General features: G+C 44.3%; 1 protein-coding gene across 1 annotated transcript in view; it reads right to left on the reverse strand.

Moving 5' to 3' along the window:
- Positions 1–23,570, reverse strand: part of PRKCG (protein kinase C gamma) — a 283,303-nt gene that overhangs the window by 22,468 nt on the left and 237,265 nt on the right. Inside the window, exons 11-13 of the mRNA XM_069946946.1 lie at positions 3,622–3,795; positions 1,668–1,759; positions 449–511 (exon numbers count right to left, since the gene is read on the reverse strand). Coding sequence (XP_069803047.1) covers positions 449–511; positions 1,668–1,759; positions 3,622–3,795 — 329 coding nt within the window. The remainder of the gene's footprint in view (positions 1–448; positions 512–1,667; positions 1,760–3,621; positions 3,796–23,570) is intronic.

Genomic DNA, 23,570 nt, shown 5'->3' on the forward strand with positions numbered 1-23,570 from the left:
TAAAGTGTATTAGTGCCTTGATGTCCATGGTGGCTCTTAGACTTTATTAAGCAAGCTCAGTGTTCTCGCCTATTCTAATCCTGTATGGTTTCCTGGCTTTTCCTGACTTCTGCTCTGTTACCTGACCATTTTATTGGATCCTGTTTTTTCTTCTTTGCTGCCCGTTTGGTTCTGACCCCAGGCCCGTTGACTTCCCCTATATGTGACTCTGTCTTGTCTACTATTCTATGTCTAAAGAAGGGACCATCTCTGTGGTTTTCTGCAGTCACCTTGGACTGTTGAGGAAAGTAGGCAGAGTCAGCTGGTGAGGCTAGGTTAGAACTCACTGTCTCTGTCTTTCTCTGCCCATTTTTTGTTCATATCCTACCTATGGTCATGTAAATTACTTTGTTTTGTTTAATTGACTTTGCTAAAATTCCAAATCTTAATTGTGATGCTTAGTTAGTACCTATAGATGATTCCTTTATTGTGGAGGAAGAATAGTCCAATGGCGATCTCAGCAGCATAAAACCTACAAATGAAAACAACAGATTGTAAGCAATGGCCAGTTTTCAAATGAAAGTTTAGATGCTTGGAACAAACATATACACTATAATCAACTGCAAACATATATCCTTAAAGGGGTTATCCAGCTCTACAAAAACATGGCAAGTTTCTTCCAGAGATAGACCAACTCTTGTCTCCAGCTTGGGTGCAGGTTTTGCCACTCAGTTCCACTGAAATGTTTTTGTAGCACTGGATAACCCCTTTAAATGACTTATTGGTCCCATCAAGTGAGCCAGCCATGTCCAGGCCCTCTCCTTTCAAACCAATGGAAGTTTGTAAAAGTATGGTTCGCTCCTATGGGGAATGGGGGACGAGAGTGACAAATTATTGAGACCCAACATATACATAGCATATCCTGTGGCACATCCTAGCATGCCACTTTAGACAATCTTTTTCTTCTTAGAAAAATCCCCTAAAGATAACATCAATAAGCTGTATTTTATTACTATCTCTCTCTCTCACTCACTCTCTCTCTCTCTCTCCCCCTCTCTCTCTCTCTCTCTCTCTATATATATATATATATATATATATATATATATACACTCACCGGCCACTTTATTAGGTACACCTGTCCAAACTGCACGTTACCACTTAATTTCTAATCAGCCAATCACATGGCGGCAACACAGTGCATTTAGGCATGTAGACATGGTCAAGACAATCTCCTGCAGTTCAAACCGAGCATCAGTATGGGGAAGAAAGCTGATTTGAGTGCCTTTGACCGTGGCATGGTTGTTGGTGCCAGAAGGGCTGGTCTTAGTATTTCAGAAACTGCTGATCTACTGGGATTTTCACGCACAACCATCTCTAGGGTTTACAGAAAATGGTCCGAAAAAGAAAAAACATCCAGTGAGCAGCAGATCTGTGGGCAAAAATGCCTTGTTGATGCCAGAGGTCAGAGGAGAATGGGCAGACTGGTTCGAGCTGATAGAAAGGCAACAGTGACTCAAATAGCCAACCGTTACAACCAAGGTAGGCAGAAGAGCATCTCTGAACGCACAGTACGTCGAACTTTGAGGCAGATGGGCTACAGCAGCAGAAGACCACCCGTTACTAGCATGGTGTACCTAATATATATATTTATTTTTTTAAAATAAACTTAAATCACTTTCTACACTTACATGGCATGGGGCTCCTTGAACTTGCCAACTTGTTGTATGTGATACATAAGGTCTCCACCATTGACATACTCCATGACAAAATAAAGACGATCCTAGAATGACAACAACAGTATAAAATTCTGAATATCTTACTTAGTCTTTAGACATTGCTGAACTAGTTTAAAAGTACACAGCCCATATACAGTATATGGACAGAAGTGTTGGGCCCCCCTCTTAATCACTGAATTCCGGTCTTTCATTCATTCCCATTGCCATAGGTATATAAAAAAAATCACCTGCCAATGCAGTCTGCCTTTACAAACATTTGTGAAAGAACGGGCCAGTGTAAAGAGCTCAATAAATTCCAATGAATAGTACAATAATAGGAAGCCACCATTGTAACTGATAAGCTCATGAAATTTCGTTCCTCCAAGATCCTCAATAATCAGCTGTGGGTAGTATTACTGAAAAGTGGAAGCATTAAAAAAATGCAGCTGCTCAGCCATCAAGTGGAGGGCACATAAAGTTTAAAGAGTTAAAGGGAAATTGATAGCCTAGATATGCATATATCTATGCGGCCAGTTTTTAAGTTGCCTATAACTTGAGTATCACATAGTTGCTCGGTGAGTCGACGTCTTCATAAAAAATATCTTTATTTTATGCTGACAGTGTCATAGAGGCGGGTCTGTGACACTGTCTGCATCCGCCCTGCTCTCCGGACACCGCTCTGTCTTCAGGCTGCCACCAACTTCTTCAGAATGATTAACAGCCAACTCACATTGAAATTCCGCATAGCCAATGAGCCTGCTGTTAATCATTCAAGAGAAGGTGGGAAAGTCCTGAAGACAGAGAGGTGGCCAGAGAGTGGGGTGGGTGCAAACAGTATCACACCCACCTCTTTGACACTGTCAGCGTGAAATAAAGATTTTTTTAAAGATAGACACCAGATGAAAGAGCAGCGCTAAAACACTATGCAATGCTCATGTGATGCATATCTGTGCTGTCACGTTCCCTTTTAAGGGAAGCCAACAGCAAGTTAGAAGATTGTAAACTTCTGTTATGTTCCCATAGCATATGGAATGCTGAGAATGAAGGTAGTTTTTTTACCTTCATCCTCAGAGCTGTTGTTGATAAATCTTAACTTTAATTAATATGCAAATTAGGCTGTTAAGTGCACTGTAGAAGGGACTACAGACCTCAGACATGAATTCTCCCTACCAGCCCACCCCCCATGCAGTGATGAGTGCTGGAGTGACATAATTGCAAAGTACTGCCTCTACACTTATTAGGAGAAGTGGGCCAGATCTGTGTGCTAAGGACAATAATCTACCCCCAATGTATTGAACCGCCTAATTTGCATATTGATAAATATTCACTATGGCAGCATAACAGTATTCTAACCTGCTGTTAGTTTCCCTTTAAGTAGCAATGCATAGCACTGACACTTATCTCTACAAGCTGTAGAGTAAACATTGATGTTATGTTGCTTACTGTATAATACTACAGAAACTACACACTGAGCAGGAAGCATATGCTTTATACCTTATGTATACCTATGAATGCAGAGCTATAGACTGTAACTGTGCTGAGTAGTGCAGCGGATTTCACTGTGTAAATTGCAGTGTGAAATAAACTTTGAATACAGTACGTGTACGTGTAAATACACAAGACTTTAAAGTGTTATTCTAGTTGCCAAAAAATAAAAAATTACATTTAGGGCACTACCCATTTAGTAATATTAACATACTATTGTTAAATATACTGTAACTCTTACCAGTAACTGCAGATGAGCTAGGGTATATAGCATTCTCAGCTACAATTGATGTCTAAGGTACTTTGAGACACACTATATGAGACCTACAAAAATTCTCATGAAAGGCTTAGGCTGCCGCACACTGCATGATTAAGTAGCTTTTTGGTATCCTTGATATCTTTGCAATGGAAATATGGCATAAAACAAATCGATTAATCATACCACGGTCTGGAATGTGGAATGAAGCTGTGTGAGAAAGTGAGGTCGGTCAGGCAATGCTAAAACGCGTTTCTCAACCATAGTGCACTCCACATCATCATCCTGAATTATTACATCCTTCTTGAGAATTTTAATAGCGTACAGTTCATCGGATCCACGCCTCTCAGCCAGCATAACCTGTAATATAGGGAATAAAAATTAAGGTCAGTATTGTGTTTCCTTCCAGGTACACAGGGTCTAGGCTCTGTCTCATCTGCTGGTTTACTGGATAATTAAACACATCAGCATGGGACTTTCAACCATTTTATTTCTTTAACACATCCAATACACCTATACGTCTGTATACAGACTGCAAAAAAAAATCATGTAGTCTCAACCTGCATTCATAATCCCAGCTATCCTCCACCACTCAAGAATCTGATGACTGAGCCTAATGACATCTCTAAAGGTAAGCTAACAGCCGATTAGGAGAATAATATAAGGCCAGGGAGGCTAACTACTAATCTACCTTTATTATCTTTATCAGCTGGGACGTTTTTGTGCCCGTTTGTTGCCCCCTCATGAATATAAGACCATAACAGCAAGCTAGATAATTATAATTAATTATAATTATATAGTCTCCCATTAAAGGCTGTAAACACCTTGCTTTGTACTTAACCCCTTAAGGATCGGGCCTAAGATGGCCATAAGGACCGAGACAAATTTTATGAATATGGCCTGTGTCAATTTATTCATTAATAACTTGGGAATGCTTTTACCTATCCGGCTGATTCTGAGAATGTTTTCTCGTGAAATATTGTACTTCACGTTTCTGGTAAAATGGAGTTGATACTTATAACGAATCTTTATGAAAAAAATCGAAAATAACGTGAAAAATTGCATTTTTCAAACTTTGAAACTTTTCTGCTTATACATAAAACGGTTATGCCACATAAATGATATATTAAATAGCATTAGCAACATGTCTACTTTATGTTGGCGGCATTTATTAAACTATCCTTTTTTTTTTAGACAATAGGAAGCTTAAAACATTAGCAGCAAATTTCCAAATTTTAAGTAAAATTTCAAAATCAGATTTTTTTAGCGACATGTTCAGGTTCAGGCTATGTTCACACTGCGTACGATTCCATCCGCAGTTGTTACACCGCCGTACATGTGCAGCTGAAACTACGGGCGTGGGAAAAATCGACATGGCGCCGGATGCGTACGCACCGCAAACATACGCCCGTAGTACAGTTATGCTTCCCTAGCTTGTTTCGAAGCGATCTGAGGCAGGTCATTTACTTGGAAATCTTCGCCCAGCCCCGTAAACCACACAGAACCTTTTGGATCAAAAAATCAAGTTCAATTTGGCTGAAATAGGTACTTCGTACGGGACCGCATGGAAATCCACGGCCGTGAGTTTCAACATTTCCGTCCTCAAACAATGGTCTTGTTCATTTTTCACGGCGCCGTATACGATCCGGCCGTAAGCTCATACGTAGTGTGGACTGTGCGGGCGCATATCGTATACTTTCAAGCGAATGCATCAACCTACGGACGGATTCATACGCAGTGTGAACGTAGCCTAAGGCTCGGTTCACACGTTGTAAGAGTGCGGCTGTATGTGCGGCTGTAATTGTGCGGCGGTATTTTTGATGGTTCGTGTGTATGCTGGGAAGTATAGGATATGCGGCTGCACAGTGCACACTATCTCTGAATCTACGGCCCTATCGTAAACGGACCCGTAAAAAATGAACAAGACCATTGTTTGCGGCTGGACATGCGGCCGTGGATTGACAGGCGGTCCGTACGGAGTACTTCAAAAATAGCCGGCAATGATGCCGAATGCCGATGCCTCTAATAGTTAATATATTAAATTAATCAAAGACATTTTATTTGTAATCAAGACACTTTCGTTGATCAATAATTTATTTCTAACGAATCCATCATTTTGCAATTAAATATACTGTTAAAAAAAATAGATATATAAATAAATGTATATTTATCTATATATTTATTTTTTGACAGTATATTGAATTGCACAATGATGGATTCGTTAGAATTAAATTATTGACCAACGAAACTGAATTTATTTCCAAGAAAATGTGTTTTATTCATTAAATATTAATTAGTACAGGAAGCTCTATAAGCCGTGAATTCATATGCCGGCAATAGAGCATTCTGTACTAATCATCACTTTACTTTAATGAAAACATCAAATGTTTCTTCTAATTATGTTATGACAATAATATTATTAGAAGAAACATTTAGAATTATATGTGCGCTCAGCTGATTGGCTGTTCGGCTGAGCGCACATATAATGAGTCGGTCCGCAGTACAGTGACTTCATTGTGCTGCGGACCAGCGAAGAGGACACATCGGGGTGAGTATAGAGCTCTCCCCACCCCCTCCCCAGCACTGCACCCCTCCCAGCAAGGAAGGGGGGTCAGTTAACCCCTTCCTTGCTGGGATGGGTGCAGTCTGACATCAGTCTGGCCCCCCGGGGGTTAAGGGGGATGCAATACATCCTCCCTTAACCCCTTGGGGGTCAGACTGTAAGCAGCGATCTGTAAAGATGCTGCATACTGTAAGGAGCACAACACCGCTCACAATGATGGGTGTTGTGCTCCTGTTTGTGTTTTTTTTGTGTGTTTCTCCCTTTTTGTTTTTCAGATATCGGTATCCTGGGGATTACGTCGGATTCCATGGACTACGTCGATGACCAGCGGTTGTTCTTTGAATTTTTTAAATAAAATGGTCAATGAGGGGTGTGGGGGTGTTTTTATTTGAATAAAAAATTTTTTAAACTTGTGTCTTGTCTTTATTTCTTTACTTTTTAGACTTAGTAATGGAAGCCGTCTAATAGACGGAATCCATTACTAAGTTGGGGCCTAGTGTTAGCCGGTATAAAATGGCTAACACTAACCCCCTATTATTACCCCAGTACCCAATGCCACCAGGGGTACTGGGAAGAGCCGGGTGCCAGTGGTCCCGGAGCGTCAAAATTGGCGCTCCTGGACCGGGCGGCAGCAGGCTGGTAAGATTTAGGCTGGGGAGGGCCTAAACCAATGGCTCTTCCCACCCTGGTGTTACCAGGCTGCTGTCCTCTGGTTTTTAACCCGGCTGGTTATAAAAATAGGGGGGACCCTATGCGTTTTTTTTTTTATTATTTATTTATTAAAAAAAAAAAACGCATAGGGTCCCCCCTATTTTTATAACCAGCCGGGTTAAAAACCAAACGACAGCAGCCTGGTAACACCAGGGTGGGAAGAGCCATTGGTTTAGGCCCTCCCCAGCCTAAATATTCTAACGAATCCATCATTGTGCAATTCAATATACTGTCAAAAAATAAATATATATATAAATATACATTTATTTATATATATATTTATTTTAACAGTATATTTAATTGCAAAATGATGGAATCGTTTACATTTAATTATTGAACAATAAAAGGGACTTTATTAGACAGAAAATGTGTTTTATTAATTCAATATATTAACCATGAGAGACATCGGCTATAGTGCAGAGGATCGCAAACCCCGGTAATAGCGATTCATGTAAACTGTGTTCCCTGCTTTCCCAGATGCATCCAGAGGTGTTTGCATCACTTTCTTAACATTTTATTTGTTATTTTTAGTTGAACCAGATTTCCAGGTAAATGACCGTATGTTTTGAGCCGCATGTCTATTTTTTCCCACGGCAGTAGTTTCACCCGCACATTTACAGCCGCATAAAAAATACAGCCGCACAGTTACAGCCTGTGAATCCAGCCTTAAGGGGGGACTGTATGTTATAAAGCCCCACAACGCAGCCCATTTCAGAAACTGCACCCCCCAAACTCTGCAAAAGCCTATCCAGAAAGTTTTTTAACCCTTTAGGAGAGTCACAGAAATAAAAGCTAAGTGTGTAAGAAATTTGAAAATTTTAATTTTCTGTGCAGAGATTTTATTGTAATCCAATATTTTTCATAATTATAAACCTATTACCAGAGAAATGCAACCCAATATTGATTGCCCCAGTTTCTGCAGTTTATAGAAATACCCCATATGTGACCCTAATGTGCTATTTGACGGAACCACAAGCCTCAGATACAAAGGATTGCCTAGTGAATTTCAATGCCTCCTTTATATTTGGTCATTTTTGACTGTACCACTTCAGGTTGGCAGAGGCTCTGGGGTGCCAAAACCTAAAAAACACCCCTAAAAGGGACACCATTTAGAAAACTACACCCCTCAAGGAATGTAACAAGGGGTGCGGTGAGCATCTGGACCCCACAGGTGCTTCACAGATTTTCAGAACAATGTGGAGTGAAAAAAGAAAAATTTATTTTTTACACTAAAACCTTCAATTTTTCATTTTCACAAAGGGATAAAAGGAATGACAACCACAAAAACGTGTAGCTCAGTTTCTCCTGAGTACGGAAATGCCCAACTTGTGGAGATAAAGTGCCAAGCGGGTGCAGGACGAGCCTCCAAAGGGAAGGAGCGCCAATTGGCTTTTGGAAGCTGGATTTCACTGGAATGGATTTCATAAAAATTAAAAAAATTTTACATTAAATGTTGGTCTAGCCTTGATTTTTTCCATTTCCACAAGGGGTTAAAAAAGAAAATGAGGGGGGCGGAGCTAGCCACTGATGTGACCGGACGTGTGCAGGCTGAGCTCCCGTCCCACACAGCTTCTTTATAGACCCCAGGCCTCACAAAATTAGCTGGGCTGATGAGAAAGAGGTCCAGGACGACCCCCAGACACCCCTCACCCGTTGGGGACATTTCCCGGACTCCCCGGACACTGGACCGCTATTTTGGGAGCGGAGCCGTCACAGCCCCGGCTCGGGCCCGTACCTCCATAGCAGCATCTCCTCCCGGACCGCAGCGGAATCCCCCTGCAGAGTCCAGGTCCCTCAGTCTCCCCCCGCACGGGTCACGGAGCCCCCGGGAGCCGTGGGCGACGGAGAACGAGACGCCCGCGGCCGCACTTCCGCCTGTCACGCAGCTCGAGGACGGCGCGGCGCCATCTTGGAGGGGAGAAGAAGGGAGGCAGCTGCAGCAGCCAGACGCTTTAACCCCTCCTGCTCCGGACATCTGTGAGTCTGAGCCCTTGGGCTCCCTCCCGGTCAGTGATCATACTCCCCTAACCCAGAGATACCCAGGAGAGGGTAGTGTGCAAGGGGGCAGTGACTGTATTAGTGGCTTTGAGGGGCCCCTACTCCACAACATGGCATCTGTGACTAAGTCACAAAAGGGGGACAAATCTAAAACAGGGAAGGGAGTTCAGGGCTCCTCTGCGGCCAAAACCTCATCCCGGCATAACAAGGATCCTCCTGAGCAGGGGCAGTCTGCTACCTACCACACTGAGTCTGACTCAGATACCTCCATTACTAGTGCAACTTCCCAGCGCAGTCTCAGGAGGCTACTATCCCAGTTACCTAAGAAGCAAGACCTCCAATCTCTGATCTCTGAGGTCAAAGAGACTTTCCGAACTGAACTTGCTGGGGTTAGGGAGGACCTGCAGAGTATTAATGCCAGGGTTGACTCACTGGAAACTGAACATGATGCCACACGTACTTATATAAGCTCACTACAGACTGCCATCTCCACTCAGAATGCCGCTATGGATGACATGCAGCGGCATATTGAGGATCTGGACAATAGGGGACGCCGTAATAACATCCGAATTAGGGGCCTTCCGGAGGCGACCCGTGATGATGACCTTATAGCTACATTGGAGGGCATGTTCAACATGCTGTTGGGTGAACCGACATCTCACAAGATCAAATTCGACAGAGCACACAGGGCCCTCAAACCTCGTCCCACTTCGGGTGCCCCTAGAGATGTTATATGCTGCTTGCATGATCATACGGTGAAAGAGGCTATTATGGCAAAAGCACGTGCTTCTCGAGATTTTGAGTTTGATGGGGTCCCTGTCCAACTGTACCCAGATCTTTCCTGGATTACTTTGCAGAAAAGACGTCTCTTACGACCATTGCTTACGATGCTGAGAGATCATGATGCCACATATAGATGGAACTTCCCATTTGCTCTCTCGGCTCGCAGGGATGGACGCTCAGCTGTCTTACGTAACCTCTCTGACCTCACCAAGTTTTGCGAGACTCTTGATCTTCCGGTCCCGAAAATCTCCGATTGGACTCTGGCTGCCCCTCCACCGCCTCCGCCTACGGTTTGGCAGTCGGTACATCATAAGAGGCGACGCCGAGGCTCTCCTGACTCCTCTCTGGGTGGTTCACCGCAGCACATTCCGGGATGACCATGTGGATGTCGCATCTGAGTTTCGCTTTTCCTCCATGGATGTTCTGCATGTGATATGATTACTTTCCTGGTTCCTCTTTTTCAGTTTATTCTATGAGTGCCTGGGTCTTTTTCTGAGCTGAATGTTTTCATAGCTGTGTGGACGAGCTCTTTGCTCGATCATGTTACTGTTCATGTTTAGTTGGTTTCTCCTTTTTCCCCTCCGGGATAGACCCTCTCTAACCATAGGTCCACTAGTTTGGGCCCAACTGTGTGTAGTTTGGTTGGAGAGTTGTAGGTCTCCCCCTCCTGTCACTGGTTGGCAGGGGAATTGGTCAAGTGCCTTAAAACTATGTTTGTCGTATGTGTTGTCTTTTGTCTTTCCCCCCTGGTCCTTTCTCCCCTCTTGTTTTTTCCTGCAGCCTCAGCCAGTTCTTGGGACGTTCCTGACAACGTGGGTTGTATCCCGGGAGACCTGCTATCTCTTCTCGAGATGGGTGAGTGGCTACATTGGAGTGTTCCCCACACCTCACTGCTCCTATGGTTAACTGTGTAACCCTCAATGTCAAGGGCCTTAATTCAAATTTAAAACGCCGACTGCTCCTGAGAGAGCTTCGGATCTTAAAGGCGGATATTGCCTTTTTGCAAGAGACGCACTTTGATTCTGACGCCACCTTTCATTTTGCCAGACATTCCTTTCCTACTGTCTACTCAGCTACCAGGGGTAATAAAACAGCGGGGGTAGCTATCCTATTTGCGAGGGACTGTCCGTTTCAGGCTCTCTCCTCCTGCTCAGACCCTGGAGGACGATTTGTATTGGTGGAGGGTACACTGAGAGGCACCCCAGTGGTTTTCTGCAACATCTATGCCCCCAATAAGGCCCAAATTCCTTTCCTCCGTAGAGTCCTCTCCCGCCTTGCAAAGTACCCCCCTTCCTCTAAAATCTTGGGAGGGGACTTTAATATCCCCTTCTCAGAGTCTTGTGACCGGCAGTCTGTTGTGGGTCGGCCATTCTCCTCTGATCAAGCCAGAGTGTCGGCAGAGTTTCGTAAGCTGATCCGACTACATAAATTATATGATCTGTGGAGAATTGACCACCCCACGGAAAAGTCTTTCACGTTCTATTCACATCCTCATAAATCCCACTCACGTATAGACTATTTTTTTGGCAATGTCCCAGCGGTTCGCCTCTTGCGGGCAGCCCGCATAGAACCTATCTCCTGGTCCGATCATGGTCCTGTTCTCATAGAACTAGCAGACTTTGCTACTCCCGTCAGGCACTGCCATTGGCGCCTGAATGAAAGTCTCATTAAAAACCAATCCACACGTGACTCTATCAAAGCATGTATCTCTGCCTACTTCCTTGAGAACGAGGGTTCCGTTTCTTCTAGCTCGCTACTATGGGAAGCGCATAAAGCAGTAGTGCGGGGCCATTGTATAGCCCTGGGATCTCGCCAAAAAAAAGATGCGCAGGCGGCCTTGTTATTTGCGAAACAAACTGTTAAAGATCTAGAGCGCTCACTGGCCGTGCGGCCCTCCTTGCGGACACTGAGTAGACTGGTGGAGGCTAGGGCTCGCCTGAAGGACTTGTCTTTAGTTAAGGTGGAACGTCTCCTCCTCTACTCTAGACAACGCTTCTACGAGAAGGGTAATAAGGCTCACACTCTTTTAGCCCGTATGCTAAATGACCGCTCGGCTGCTCGGTCCCCGCAAGTTATCAATGACTGCCAGGGGAACCTTAAATACCACCCCAAGGATATCTCAGATGTCTTCCAGAAGTACTACGCTAAATTATATTCCCTTTCCTCGGCCTTACCCTCGGACCCGGTGGCGCGTAGCGAACGCATCAATGCCTTTCTGGCGACATGTGCCCTACCGACCTTATCCCCCCAGGCTGTGGAGGAGCTTAATGCGCCAATTACGGCTGAGGAGTTGTCGGAGGTGCTTAAAGAGTTGCCTTCGGGTCGATCCCCGGGTCCTGATGGTTTCACTTACTTATACTATAAAACCTTCTCTTCTGAGCTCTGCCCCAAACTTCTGTCTCTCTTTAACTCTTTCTTGCAGGGTAACTCTGTCCCTCCTACCATGCTACACTCTTATATTACCCTTATCCCTAAACCAGACAGAGACCCTCAGGATTGTGGCAATTATAGACCAATCGCTCTTTTGAACTCAGATCTTAAGATCTTTACCAAGATCTTGGCGACCCGTCTGGGCTACTGGCTCCCGTCGCTAGTGGATAAGGATCAGGTGGGTTTTGTGCTGGCTCGGCAGGGTGGGGACAACACCAGGAGAGCAATAGACGTTGTCGATGCTGTCAACCAGCAGTCGGGGAGGGGCCTTTTATTGAGTTTAGACGCTGAAAAGGCCTTTGACAGGCTTGGCTGGCCCTTCCTGTTTGAGACGTTGAAACGCTTTGGTTTCATGGGCTCCTTCCTGACTGCTGTGCAGGGTCTTTACACCAAACCCACAGCGGCGCTCAAATTTCCCCACATGGTCTCTGGTACCTTCCCCCTTTCGAATGGCACGAGACAGGGTTGTCCGCTTTCTCCGCTGCTTTTTGTTCTTTGTATAGAACCCCTGGCAGCAGCCATTCGGGAGAACCCGGACGTTAGAGGGGTGTCGATACGGGGAAAGGAGTCTAAAATAATGTTATTCGCGGACGACGTTCTCCTCACCCTGTCGGAGCCAATCACTACTCTGCCGGTCCTTCACAATATACTAACCACATTTGGAACCCTGTCAGGGTATAAGGTCAATTCTTCTAAATCTGAGGCGATGTCTCTAAATCTCCCTTGCTCTGTAGTGACCCAACTGAAATCTAACTTTCCTTACCGCTGGACGACGACGTCCCTTAAATATCTGGGTATCCATCTTGCCCCCACCTACGCTGCTTTATACTCAGCTAATTATCCTGGATTGTTTCGGGACATTAAGTCTTTGCTGGCCAAATGGTCTTCCCACTATATTTCCCTCCTGGGTCGTATTGCTTCAGTTAAAATGACCATTCTGCCAAAGCTTCTCTACCATTTTGAGACTCTGCCAGTGCGTATACCCATGCATGAGCTCAAGGCCATACAGACAGCCATGTTCAAATTTATATGGCAGTCTGGTAGGCATCGAATCCCAAGGTCTGTCATGATGAGCAGTAGGACCCAGGGGGGATTGGCAGTCCCGAATGTTCTAAATTATTACTGGGCGACGCACTTGCGGCAAATAGTAGCGTGGTCTAAGTACCATGCATATAAGAAATGGGTGGAGGTGGAACGGATATGGTTTGCACCCTTTCATCCTAATTCTTTCCTTTGGCACTCGTCTCCTCCTTCTTACTCCCATCTTTCTCTATTGGGACCTATGCGCTTCAGTCTTTCAATCTGGTCAGCGTGTTCTTCTAAATTTGGGTTGTTCTCTCAGATCTCTCCCCTCAATTCCTTTCTGTTATACCCGGATTTCCCTCCTGGTTTGGACTCCTCCACAGTGAGGGCGTGGTCTTCCAAGAACCTCTTTCAGTTTGCGGACATAGTGGACCCCCTGTCCCGTACATTGCTTCCCTTCGAGAAGTTGGTGGAGAGGCGTGACCTGGCCCCTACTGAACGCTTTTCTTATATGAAAATCCGTCATTTCATGCTGGTGCGTTTGGGGTCGCTCACAGTCTCTAAACCAACTGCCTTTGAGCAACTAGTGCGTATGGGAACATCCACTACTGGGCTAATCTCGGCTCTATACAATATCCTCAACTCTCCGATAGGTGAAACTCCTACCCGACATAAGTACATGGACAGGTGGGAGGAAATACTGGGAAGGAACCTCTCTCCTGAATGCTGGGGAATAATCTGGGATAGGGCTGCCACGTCATCAATATGCACAACTTATAAAGAAGCTAACTACAAAGTTATGATGATGTGGTACCATACCCCAGAGCTTCTCCATAAGCTGAACAACTCTATCTCCCCGCTCTGTTGGCGATGTTTGGGTGAGGTGGGATCCCTATTCCATATTTTCTGGTCCTGCCCCCTCATTACAGGTTTCTGGTCTGAGGTCTGCGGACTAGCCACCAGGGTCTTCGGGAAAAGTGTTTCCCCTGACCCGGTTCTCTGTCTCCTCAGCCTACCCCCTAAAACCTTCGGGAAAAAAGCCTCTAAACTACTTTTGGTCATGTTGACTGCGGCCAAGTCGCTAATAGCTAGGTCCTGGAAGCAAACTACCCCCCCGTCCCTCAACTGTTTGGTTGTCAGAATCAAAGAGCTGCGCTCTCTTGAGCGCCTGACGGCCTCCTTAAACAATACTTTGGATGCCTTTGACCAAATTTGGTCCCCGTGGGATAATTACACTCCCCCTACGTCCCTTTGAACTTGCTGGCCTTGCTTCTCCTGGCTGTATTCCCTTACCCCTTCCCCTCCCCCCCCCCAACCCGCCCCTTGTCTTCTCTCTCTTTGCCCTTATGTTACTCCACTAGAACTTTTTGTCTGCGTCTTTTGTGTCTTGGAGGCTTATTGTTATGCCTCTCTTGGTTAGGTCTCTGCACCACTTGGTTCTCATAAATGTAGTCATATGGAATTGTGCTTATTATGTTTTTGATGGAGACTTGATTTCGAAATACCTGACCGATCTTTCCTTTACTGCCTGTGTATTGTCTGTACTGTTATAAAACCGAAAACTTTCAATAAAAATACATTTATTAAAAAAAAAAAAGAAAATGAACGCAAAACGTGTAGTGTAATTTTCCCAGAGTACAAAAATACCACACATGTGGACATAATGTGCCATATGGGCACAGGGCAAGCCACCAAAGGGACAGAGACCCATTTAGAGGCTGGAATGGAGGATGGAGGCCATGTCGCTTTTACAAAGCTCCTGTGCTGCCAGGACAGTAGAAACCCCCCACAAGTGACCCCATTCTGGAAACTACACCCCCTAAGGAATCTAACAAGGAGTGCAATGAGTATATGGACCCCACTGGTGACGGGCACATATGTAAAACATGTGGTGTAAAAATAAAAAATACTATTTTTTTTATTTTCACCGCACAAATGTGCCCGTCACTAGGAGGCCATATCCCCGCTGCCCCCTTGTTAGATTCCTTATAGGTGTAGTTTTCAGAATGGGGTCACTTGTGGGGGGTTTTCTACTGTCTTGGCCGCACAAAGGCTTTGTAATTGCATCATGGCATCCTCTAATGGGAATGGCAGCCATGCCTATTTAGTTGGGGAAAAGGGACAATTTTAATTTATTTGGGGGTATTAGGCTAATTATTAGTTTATAAGGTTGAAAATGACAGGTGTCTATTAAATTCAACCTGTGTTGATCCAGAGGAAGGCAAAAAAAAGGCAGAAGACAGTAGCCTCATTACAGGAAAGAAATTCCTTCCTGACTCCATAATGGCGATCAGAATAATCCCTGGATCAAAGTGACCCCTGAAATAGGAATAAGGGACAGAATTTAGATAATGTGGAACTCCAATGACATGTGGTACGCCTTGAAGCCATCCAGTATGCAGAGGCCGGGGTGATCAGGATAGGTGTCACACTGGAAAATGGTGTCCTTCCTGATCCCCCTGTTATGCCACACTCTGCACTTCTTCTGGGGTCTCCTGTTTTCCAGTGTGGGGGACGTCACCTGGAAAATGTTGCCCTGGTGCGATACGGGTCCTTCATATCCAGAAGCGCTGGGTCCGCTCCATGGCTGCTAAATACTAGGGCTCTATTACTGCTTCTGATATTTTTGGATCATGCCGCAAGCTACAGTAGCTCGGGCAGCGAGAGACCGGAAGAGGGGGTGCTGGTATAAAAGTTATCCCCGTACGGGTGGTAACCTTTATCCAGCAGTGGGAAGATCAGTTCCCGAACGATCTTCCCACTAACTCGGAGGATGGAGGGGCATCTAGGGGCTGGATTCAGGTGTCCCTTCCATCACACACTCTAAGGGTACGTGCACACTGCGGAATGGCGATGGATAACCCTTTGTGCATTCCGCAGCTGGCACCCGCCGGCGGACTGATGCAGGCACGCGTCTCCACCCGTGTCACACTCCATTCTATGCACGGGTGGATTCCGCCCTCTGTCCAAAGAATGAACGTGCCGCCCGCATCAGTCCGCCGGCAGGTGCCAGCTGCGGAATGCACAAAGGGTTATCCTGCACCATTCCGCAGTGTGCACGTACCCTAAATCTGTAAGTGTACCCTGAGGTACTCTCACAGAGTTTGTAGAATTTCACGCCATACCGTGATCTCTTATTGGGACGGTACTGACGGAAAATACATGTCTGGGGGGCAGTGTACGCTACGCTACCCCCAGACACGTCACTGGATGATGATGAATGGAGGAAAGAAGGATCCCCCATTCATCCTCACTGGCGGTTTCGGTGTCGGAGGCAATAATAACGTATGCGTCCGACGCCGAAAACACCCTGGGGGCCATCTTTATACGGGGACTAGTATATGGGGTATGTAAATGTGTACTGGTGTAGTGTAAAACATTATTTCATGTAGTGTGGTGTAGTGTAGTGTTTTTTTACGTGTTTTTTTTTTAACACATAAAGTATAAAAAAAAACTAAGCCAAGAAAGGAGTTGCTGATAAATGCCGCACTTATGTGCGGCACTTATCAGCAGACCGTGGCTGTAGGATATAGAAAAAAACACCCTACGCCAAAAAGGAGGAGTTGCTGATCAGCGGCGATAGGGTGAGGAAAAAAAAACAAAACAAAAAAAACTTTCTACGGCCCTATAATTACTGATAAGTGTATTATATACACTTATCAGCCACTAGGGGGCAGTAGAACAAAAATTCCGAAAAAAAGATGAAGTTTGAAGCCGAGGGGAGCCGAAGATCTCCGAACCGGAACAACAGAAAAAGTCGAGGAAGCCGGAGGAAGAGATTACGCCACAGACCCGGAAGAAGCGATTGGGACCCAGAAGACGCGATCGGGACGCTGGATCAGGTGAGTATGGGTCAATACCTAGTGGGGACACGTCAGCTATCTTTAACCCTTTCTTAGGGCACTTATATCGTCATGATCGGCTAGGTCGGTCCCGGCCGGCCGATCACGGCGATCGGGACGTGGCACCGTGGCCACCATTACTTTTAACAGTAATGGCGGTCGGTGCCGTCCTCGGACAGCACCAGCCGCCATTGCTGTCCGGGTCACCGATGACCCGGAAAGCTGAAGATCGCTGCTAATGGCTGATCTGAATTGATCAGCCAATAGCAGCGATCGTCAGCACGGGGGGGGGGGGTTACTCACCCCCCGTGCCAACAAGCTATGATGGCCTGCTATACATTATACACACGCAGCGATCGGGGAAACAGCGGGTGTAAATGTACGCCCGTTTGCGTTAAGGCACAGGTTTTGGGGGAGTACACTTACACCCCCGGTCGTTAAGGGGTTAAGCAAGGTGCACACAAAAAAAAGATCTTTATAGGTCTTTATTAAGAATTTTGCTGTTTGAACACTCTGTACATCTCTATACACAGCCTATTTCATTCGAAATCCCCCCTGTATCTGATATCTTCTCTCTGTATAACCTATTATTTAAAGTGTCACTGTCGCAGTTTGAAGCTCTCCTCCCTGTCTTCATTGTTCTCTTATAGAGAGGGGAGGGTGGAGGGAGACGAGGCACCAAAACAGGACAACAAAGAGTTAATTTACAGCTACATCACCAGGCCATCTCCTCTGATGTCAGCACTGACCTCTCTGACCTCTGAATAGGGGCTTTCAGCGGCTCCCAGCTGTATAATCCTTTGTTCTCTGCTATATGCTGCCGACTAATTCCCCTCCTTCCTCCTCCTCCCTCCCCTCTCCATAACACAAACAGAATCCCACTGATGAAAAACAGTCGAGATTTCCTGATAATGAGCAGTGGATGACAGAAAGGAGAGGGACCTAGAAAAATTCTTTTTAAATGCAGATAATGGCATATTTGCCTAATAAACCCAATTACAAAGTTTCTTAAAAGTGCCTGGACTATTGATTTTTGCAAAAAAAAATAAAAAATTAACCACAGTGAGGTCTGTCAGTCTACGTTCCGAGTTATTGCGTAACCCCCCTGTTGTAATCTCTAACACTGTGAGAGCAGAAACTCAGAAACAGAAGTCTGATGGACTTTCAGGATCTTTCTCTGAATAACTGCATAATTTGTAATTAAAAGTATTCAGAAAACAAAAATATGATGAAAAAAAATGAGAAACGTGTCAATAGACTCTAAAAGTGTATATAAAAGTATATATAAAACATAAAACGCTGCTTAAAGCAACTCTGTACCCACAATCTGACCCCCCCCCCAAACTGATTGTACTTTTGGATAGCTGCTTTTTATCCAAGATCTGTCCTGGGGTCCGTTCGGCAGGTGATGCAGTTATTGTCCTAAAAAACATCTTTTAAACTTGAAGCCGGTGCCAAACTGGAGCGGCCTAGAGTGTCTGTGCTCGAGGCCTGTAACGCCTCTCTGTCCCCCTCCCTGCTCTTTTTATTATTAGGAATGCTCCTGGGCAGGAATTCTCCTAATCATCATTTGTCTAAAAAATGCACAGGTGCTGGATCTTTAGGGTAGCTTCACACGTACCGACTCGCAGCATTAGGCTATGTTCACACTATGTATCTGTGCAGCTGTATTTTTTACGCAGCTGGAAATGTGCGGCTGAAACTACGGCCATGGGAAAAAATAGACATGCGGCTGAAAACATTCGGTCATTTACTTACTTACAGTTGAAATCTGGTTCAACTAAAAATAACAAATAAGATCTTTAGAAAGTGATGCAAACACCTCTGGAATGCATCTGGGAAAGCAGGGAAACAGTTTACATGAATCGCTATTACCGGGGTTTGCGATCCTCTGCAGTATTGCCGATGCCTCTCATGGTTAATATATTTAATTAATAAAACACATTTTCGTTGTAATAAAGTGCCTTTCATTGTTCAATAATTAAATTTAAACGAATCCATCATTTTGCAATTAAATATACTGTTAAAATAAATATATAAATAAATAAATGTATATTTATATATATATATATATATATTTATTTTTTGACAGTATATTTAATTGCACAATGATGGATTCAAATATCGGGATCCACAGGATACCGATATCTGAAAAACAAAAAGGGAGAAACACACAAAAAACACACAAACAGGAGCACAACACCCATCATTGTGAGCGGTGTTGTGCACCTTACAGTATGCAGCATCTTTAAAGATCGCTGCTTACAGTCTGGCCCCCAAGGTTAAGGGAGGATGTATTGCATCCCCCTTAACCCCTTGGGGGCCAGACTGATGTCAGACTGCACCCATCCCAGCAAGGAAGGGGTTAAGTGACCCCCCTTCCTTACTGGGATGGGTGCAGTGCTGGGGAGGGGGTGGGGAGATCTGTATACTCACCCCGATGTGTCCTCTTCGCTGGTCCGCAGCACAATGAAGTCACTGTACTGCGGACCGGCTCTTTATATGTGCGCTCAGCCGATCAGCCAATCAGCTGAGCGCACATATAATTCAAAATGTTTCTTCTAATAATGCTATTGTGATAAAATAATTAGAAGAAACATTTGATGTTTTAATTAAAGTAAAGTATTGATTAGTACAGAATGCTCTATTTACCGGGAATATGAATTAACGGCTTAATGGAGCTTCCTGTACTAATTAATATTTAATTAATAAAACAAATTTTTGTTGTAATAAAATCTGTTTCGTTGTTCAATAATTTAATTCTAACGAATCCATCATTGTGCAATTAAATATACTGTCAAAAAATAAATATATATATAAATATACATTTATTTATATATATATTTATTTTAACAGTATATTTAATTGCACAATGATGGATTCGTTAGAATTAAATTATTGAACAGCAAAAGGGACTTTATTACAAAGAAAATGTGTTTTATTAATTTAATATATTAACTATTAGAGGCATTGGCATACGGCATTATTGCCGCTATTTTTGAAGTACTCCGTACGGGCTACCTGTCAATCCACGGCCATGAATTTGCACAGTTCCAGCCGCAAACAATGGTCTTGTTCATTTTTTACGGGTCCGTTTACGATCAGGCCGTAGGCTCATACATAGTGTGCACTGTGCAGCCGTATATCGTATACTTTCCAGCGTACGCATGAACCGGAAAATTACGGCGGATGATTTACAGCCCGCAATACAGCCGCACAGATACATAGTGTGAACATAGCCTTAATAACGCTGCAAGTCGGCTAGGTCCTGGCAGATCACTTTCACTAAATACACGCAGCGGTCTGAACGACTGCTGCATGTATGTAATTCTGCCGGCCGCTTAACCCCTTCAGCTGCCGCCCGGCTCCCACTCTATATACATTACCTGTCCTCGCTGCACGGGGTCCCGGCGTACTGCTCTCCCACCAGGCCAATCAGTGGCTGAGGCAGGGCAACACACTGATTGGCCGGGCGGAAGAGCAGTACGCCGGGACCCCATGCAGTGAGGACAGGTAAGCACACTGTTATAAATACAAATCAGAGGGGTCAGCTGTAAAATTTAAAGATTACAAAGAGCTTAATAAAACCTGTAAAAAGGTAATAAAAGCAGCAAAAATCACAATTAAAGGCAGGTGGCCAAAGATAGCAAAATAACCCCCAAAGTCCTTCAAATATATTAATGCAAAAAAACCAAGATCGGAAAAAAAGTTTCAGTCTCTGGAGGCGACAATCCTTCTTTATTATAAGAACAGTAAATTTGTGAAACAGTCTATTAAAACAGTGGAGGGCTTTAAAACAGGCTTACCAAAAGTTCTTAGACCAAAATAACAAAAATGTGTGTATAGAATGTACCCATCTACCTATGTGTAGAATTTACCCATCATCCGTCCCCCTTCTCTTTATCCATCTACTCCTTGGTTGAACTTGATAGAAATGTGTCTTTTTTTAACCGTACTATGTAACTGTTCACATAGTTCACCATATTGATAAACCTTATCATAATCTCTAAAATTACGCATATAAACTAAACTACAGAAAATTGGACATAAAGGCAGAAAAAACAATGATATAAATGTAATCTACAAGGGCCCAAAAGAAAAAAGGAAAAAAATAAAATATTTAGGCTATGTTCACACTACGTATATGTCCGGCCTCATATACGTGTTAAACTCTGGCCGGGAATTTACGCAAGTTGCGGCCGGCTACGTACGGACCGCGAACTTACACCCGTAGTCTACTTACGGTTCCCGAGCGCCCTACGTAGCGATCTGACAGCGGTCTTTTACTTGGAAATCTTCGCCTAGCCCCGGACACCCCACAGAACCTTTTGGATTGGTAAAGAAAAGTGGAAAAATGAAGAAATCGCCACTACGTATGGGACCGCATGTTACGCTACGGGCGTAAGTTACGGCATTTTCGTCCTCAAACAATGGTCTGGTTCATTTTTTACGGCGCCGTGTACGATCCGGGCGTAAGTTCGTACGTAGTGTGAACTGTGCAGCCGTACATCGTATACTCTCCATTGTACGCAAACTACGTAAATCTCCAGCCGCTTATTCACGGAACGCGCTACGTCCGGAGACTTACGTAGTGTGAACATAGCCTTAAATTGTAAAGCTTGAGCACTTATGACCAGGGTAGGAATGAATAACTACATGGCTTGCTATTATCAAGTCCCTCCCACACCCCCATTAGACACATGACTCCAGCATGGATTAAATTGGCCACAGCAGCAGTTTTTATTGATTAAAAAACTATTATAAAACAATCACATATTAACATGACCTCACTGCCATCAGGTCCTTCAATACACAATCAACCCCTTAAACCATGACAAAAAAGGTCCTCGAATCCCCATATAACAGGTGGTCTCATAAACCACACACACACACACACACACACACACACACACACACACACACACACACACACACACACACACAGATTTTACCTCCAACTGATTTGCCCTGGCTTGGAGGCACCTAAAATCAAGTGCCTGTGTGCCCTGAGTTTTTAATCTGCTGCATGCTTGGGACTAAGCCCCCCAGAACTCAAACCTGCTTACCTGTAATACCCCCAGAAACATGTTCTACTAGTTAGGGAGTCCAGAACATTGTCTCCCTCCAGTTAGATTTTGAGGACCCCTGTGCCAACCCAAAACAACCACTGTGACAAAGTGTTCATTTATTGATCCCCCCAAAAAATGCTGTGCCAACTCCACGCCATTCCCGAAACCCATACATCACAAAGGGAGGGTAGACAAGGGGTTTCTCCCTCTCTCTCCAACCAAAAATGACTGGCAGTTACCCCCTAGGGCTGTCTTATAAATCCTAGCCTCCCCCCTTCTCCCCTGCCTTATCACTATTCTTTCCCCAACCATACACCTCACCATCTCCCCCCAATCAATGCTGGCCTATTCTAAATAACAGCACCCCAATCTTCCCTCCCCTCAACCTGTTATTAGGCATCCTCACAACTACCTTCCTGTCCTTTGGCCACTCCAAAGCCCAGTCATGCAGGCAAGCCTACGTCTTAGTCCGTGCCTCTACTGTAATGCTATTACTTGAGGGAAAGAATGGCTGCAAACAATGACTCTAACTCTGGAAGAGGTAAACAGACCATATATTATCTATATAATGTCTGCTTCAATGGAATCCTGCTGCAATAACAAATTACTACGTATGTATGTTCAGCTTCCACATATGACTACAGAATTCTTCTTTTGGGTTAAACATTGTAGAAAACAGCTTTCTCTGCTTAACTTATTTTTATATTCTTGTATTTTTATTACCATGTCATATACCTGACACTGTGATATGTAAAGAACCCTTCTAGGATTGTTAATTATAAAGTATGGGGAGAAAGCCTGTAATTTTATGCAATAACTTAACACATTTCCCTTTTATTGTCTCTGCACTCCTCTCCTTTAAACTATATAACATTCAGCTCCTTTCTTGCTAGATCTAACACCATGCTATTAGCATAATAAAAGTGTCAACTCTCGTTCTGCCGTCCCGTATTTTTAACAGTAGGAACCGGCTGAAGATGAGAAACATTTCTTCCTTATGTGGGATAATATTGTTACTCATGTTTTTGAAAACAGAAGCATAAACAGGTCGCTTCATTGTGCGGGATTACAGAATCTCTAGTAGAAGGCAACTAATTGCATTATGCACACTTTCTGACAAACACACACACAATGAAGCCATATGCACCCAGTATAGCTAAGGAATACTTAAAGCGACTATACCATAAGGTACATTCGTTTCAAGTTTTGCATATCAATAGAACGGCCCCGATGCAGAGAAGCCGGTGCCGTGGCCCTTTTTTTTAACTGCAGCCTGCAGCACGGTCGGGGCTGAAGCCCTGGAGGTGGGCCGGCCCGCCCCCAGTGGAAGGAAACCCCTGCCCCCTTATGACACGGCTCCATTAAAGCTGCGTCACAGAGGGGCAGGGGTTTCCTCCAACTGGGGGCGAGCCAGTCTTAAATAATGCTCTGCCCCCAATTTCCTGAATGGAGTTACTGCACACCAATTATTTTAGTTCATATTGTGGAAAGTGCACCTTTTTGTGTCCATTTTTTTCTCCTTTGATACACATAATCTGTGACTCTACGGACACAAAAACATTATTTAAGTAAGACTAGGGTATATTTATTTATTTGTTTATTATTGTATTTTCTTTTGTATGCAGACATCACAATGCGAATGCAATGCTGAATTCTTGAGAAATTAGAAATTTCCGGCATATAAGACTACTTTTTCACCCCGAAAAATCTTGTCAG

Source organism: Dendropsophus ebraccatus, chromosome 12, assembly GCF_027789765.1.
Source record: "Dendropsophus ebraccatus isolate aDenEbr1 chromosome 12, aDenEbr1.pat, whole genome shotgun sequence".
In the NCBI taxonomy this organism is placed as follows: domain Eukaryota; kingdom Metazoa; phylum Chordata; class Amphibia; order Anura; family Hylidae; genus Dendropsophus; species Dendropsophus ebraccatus.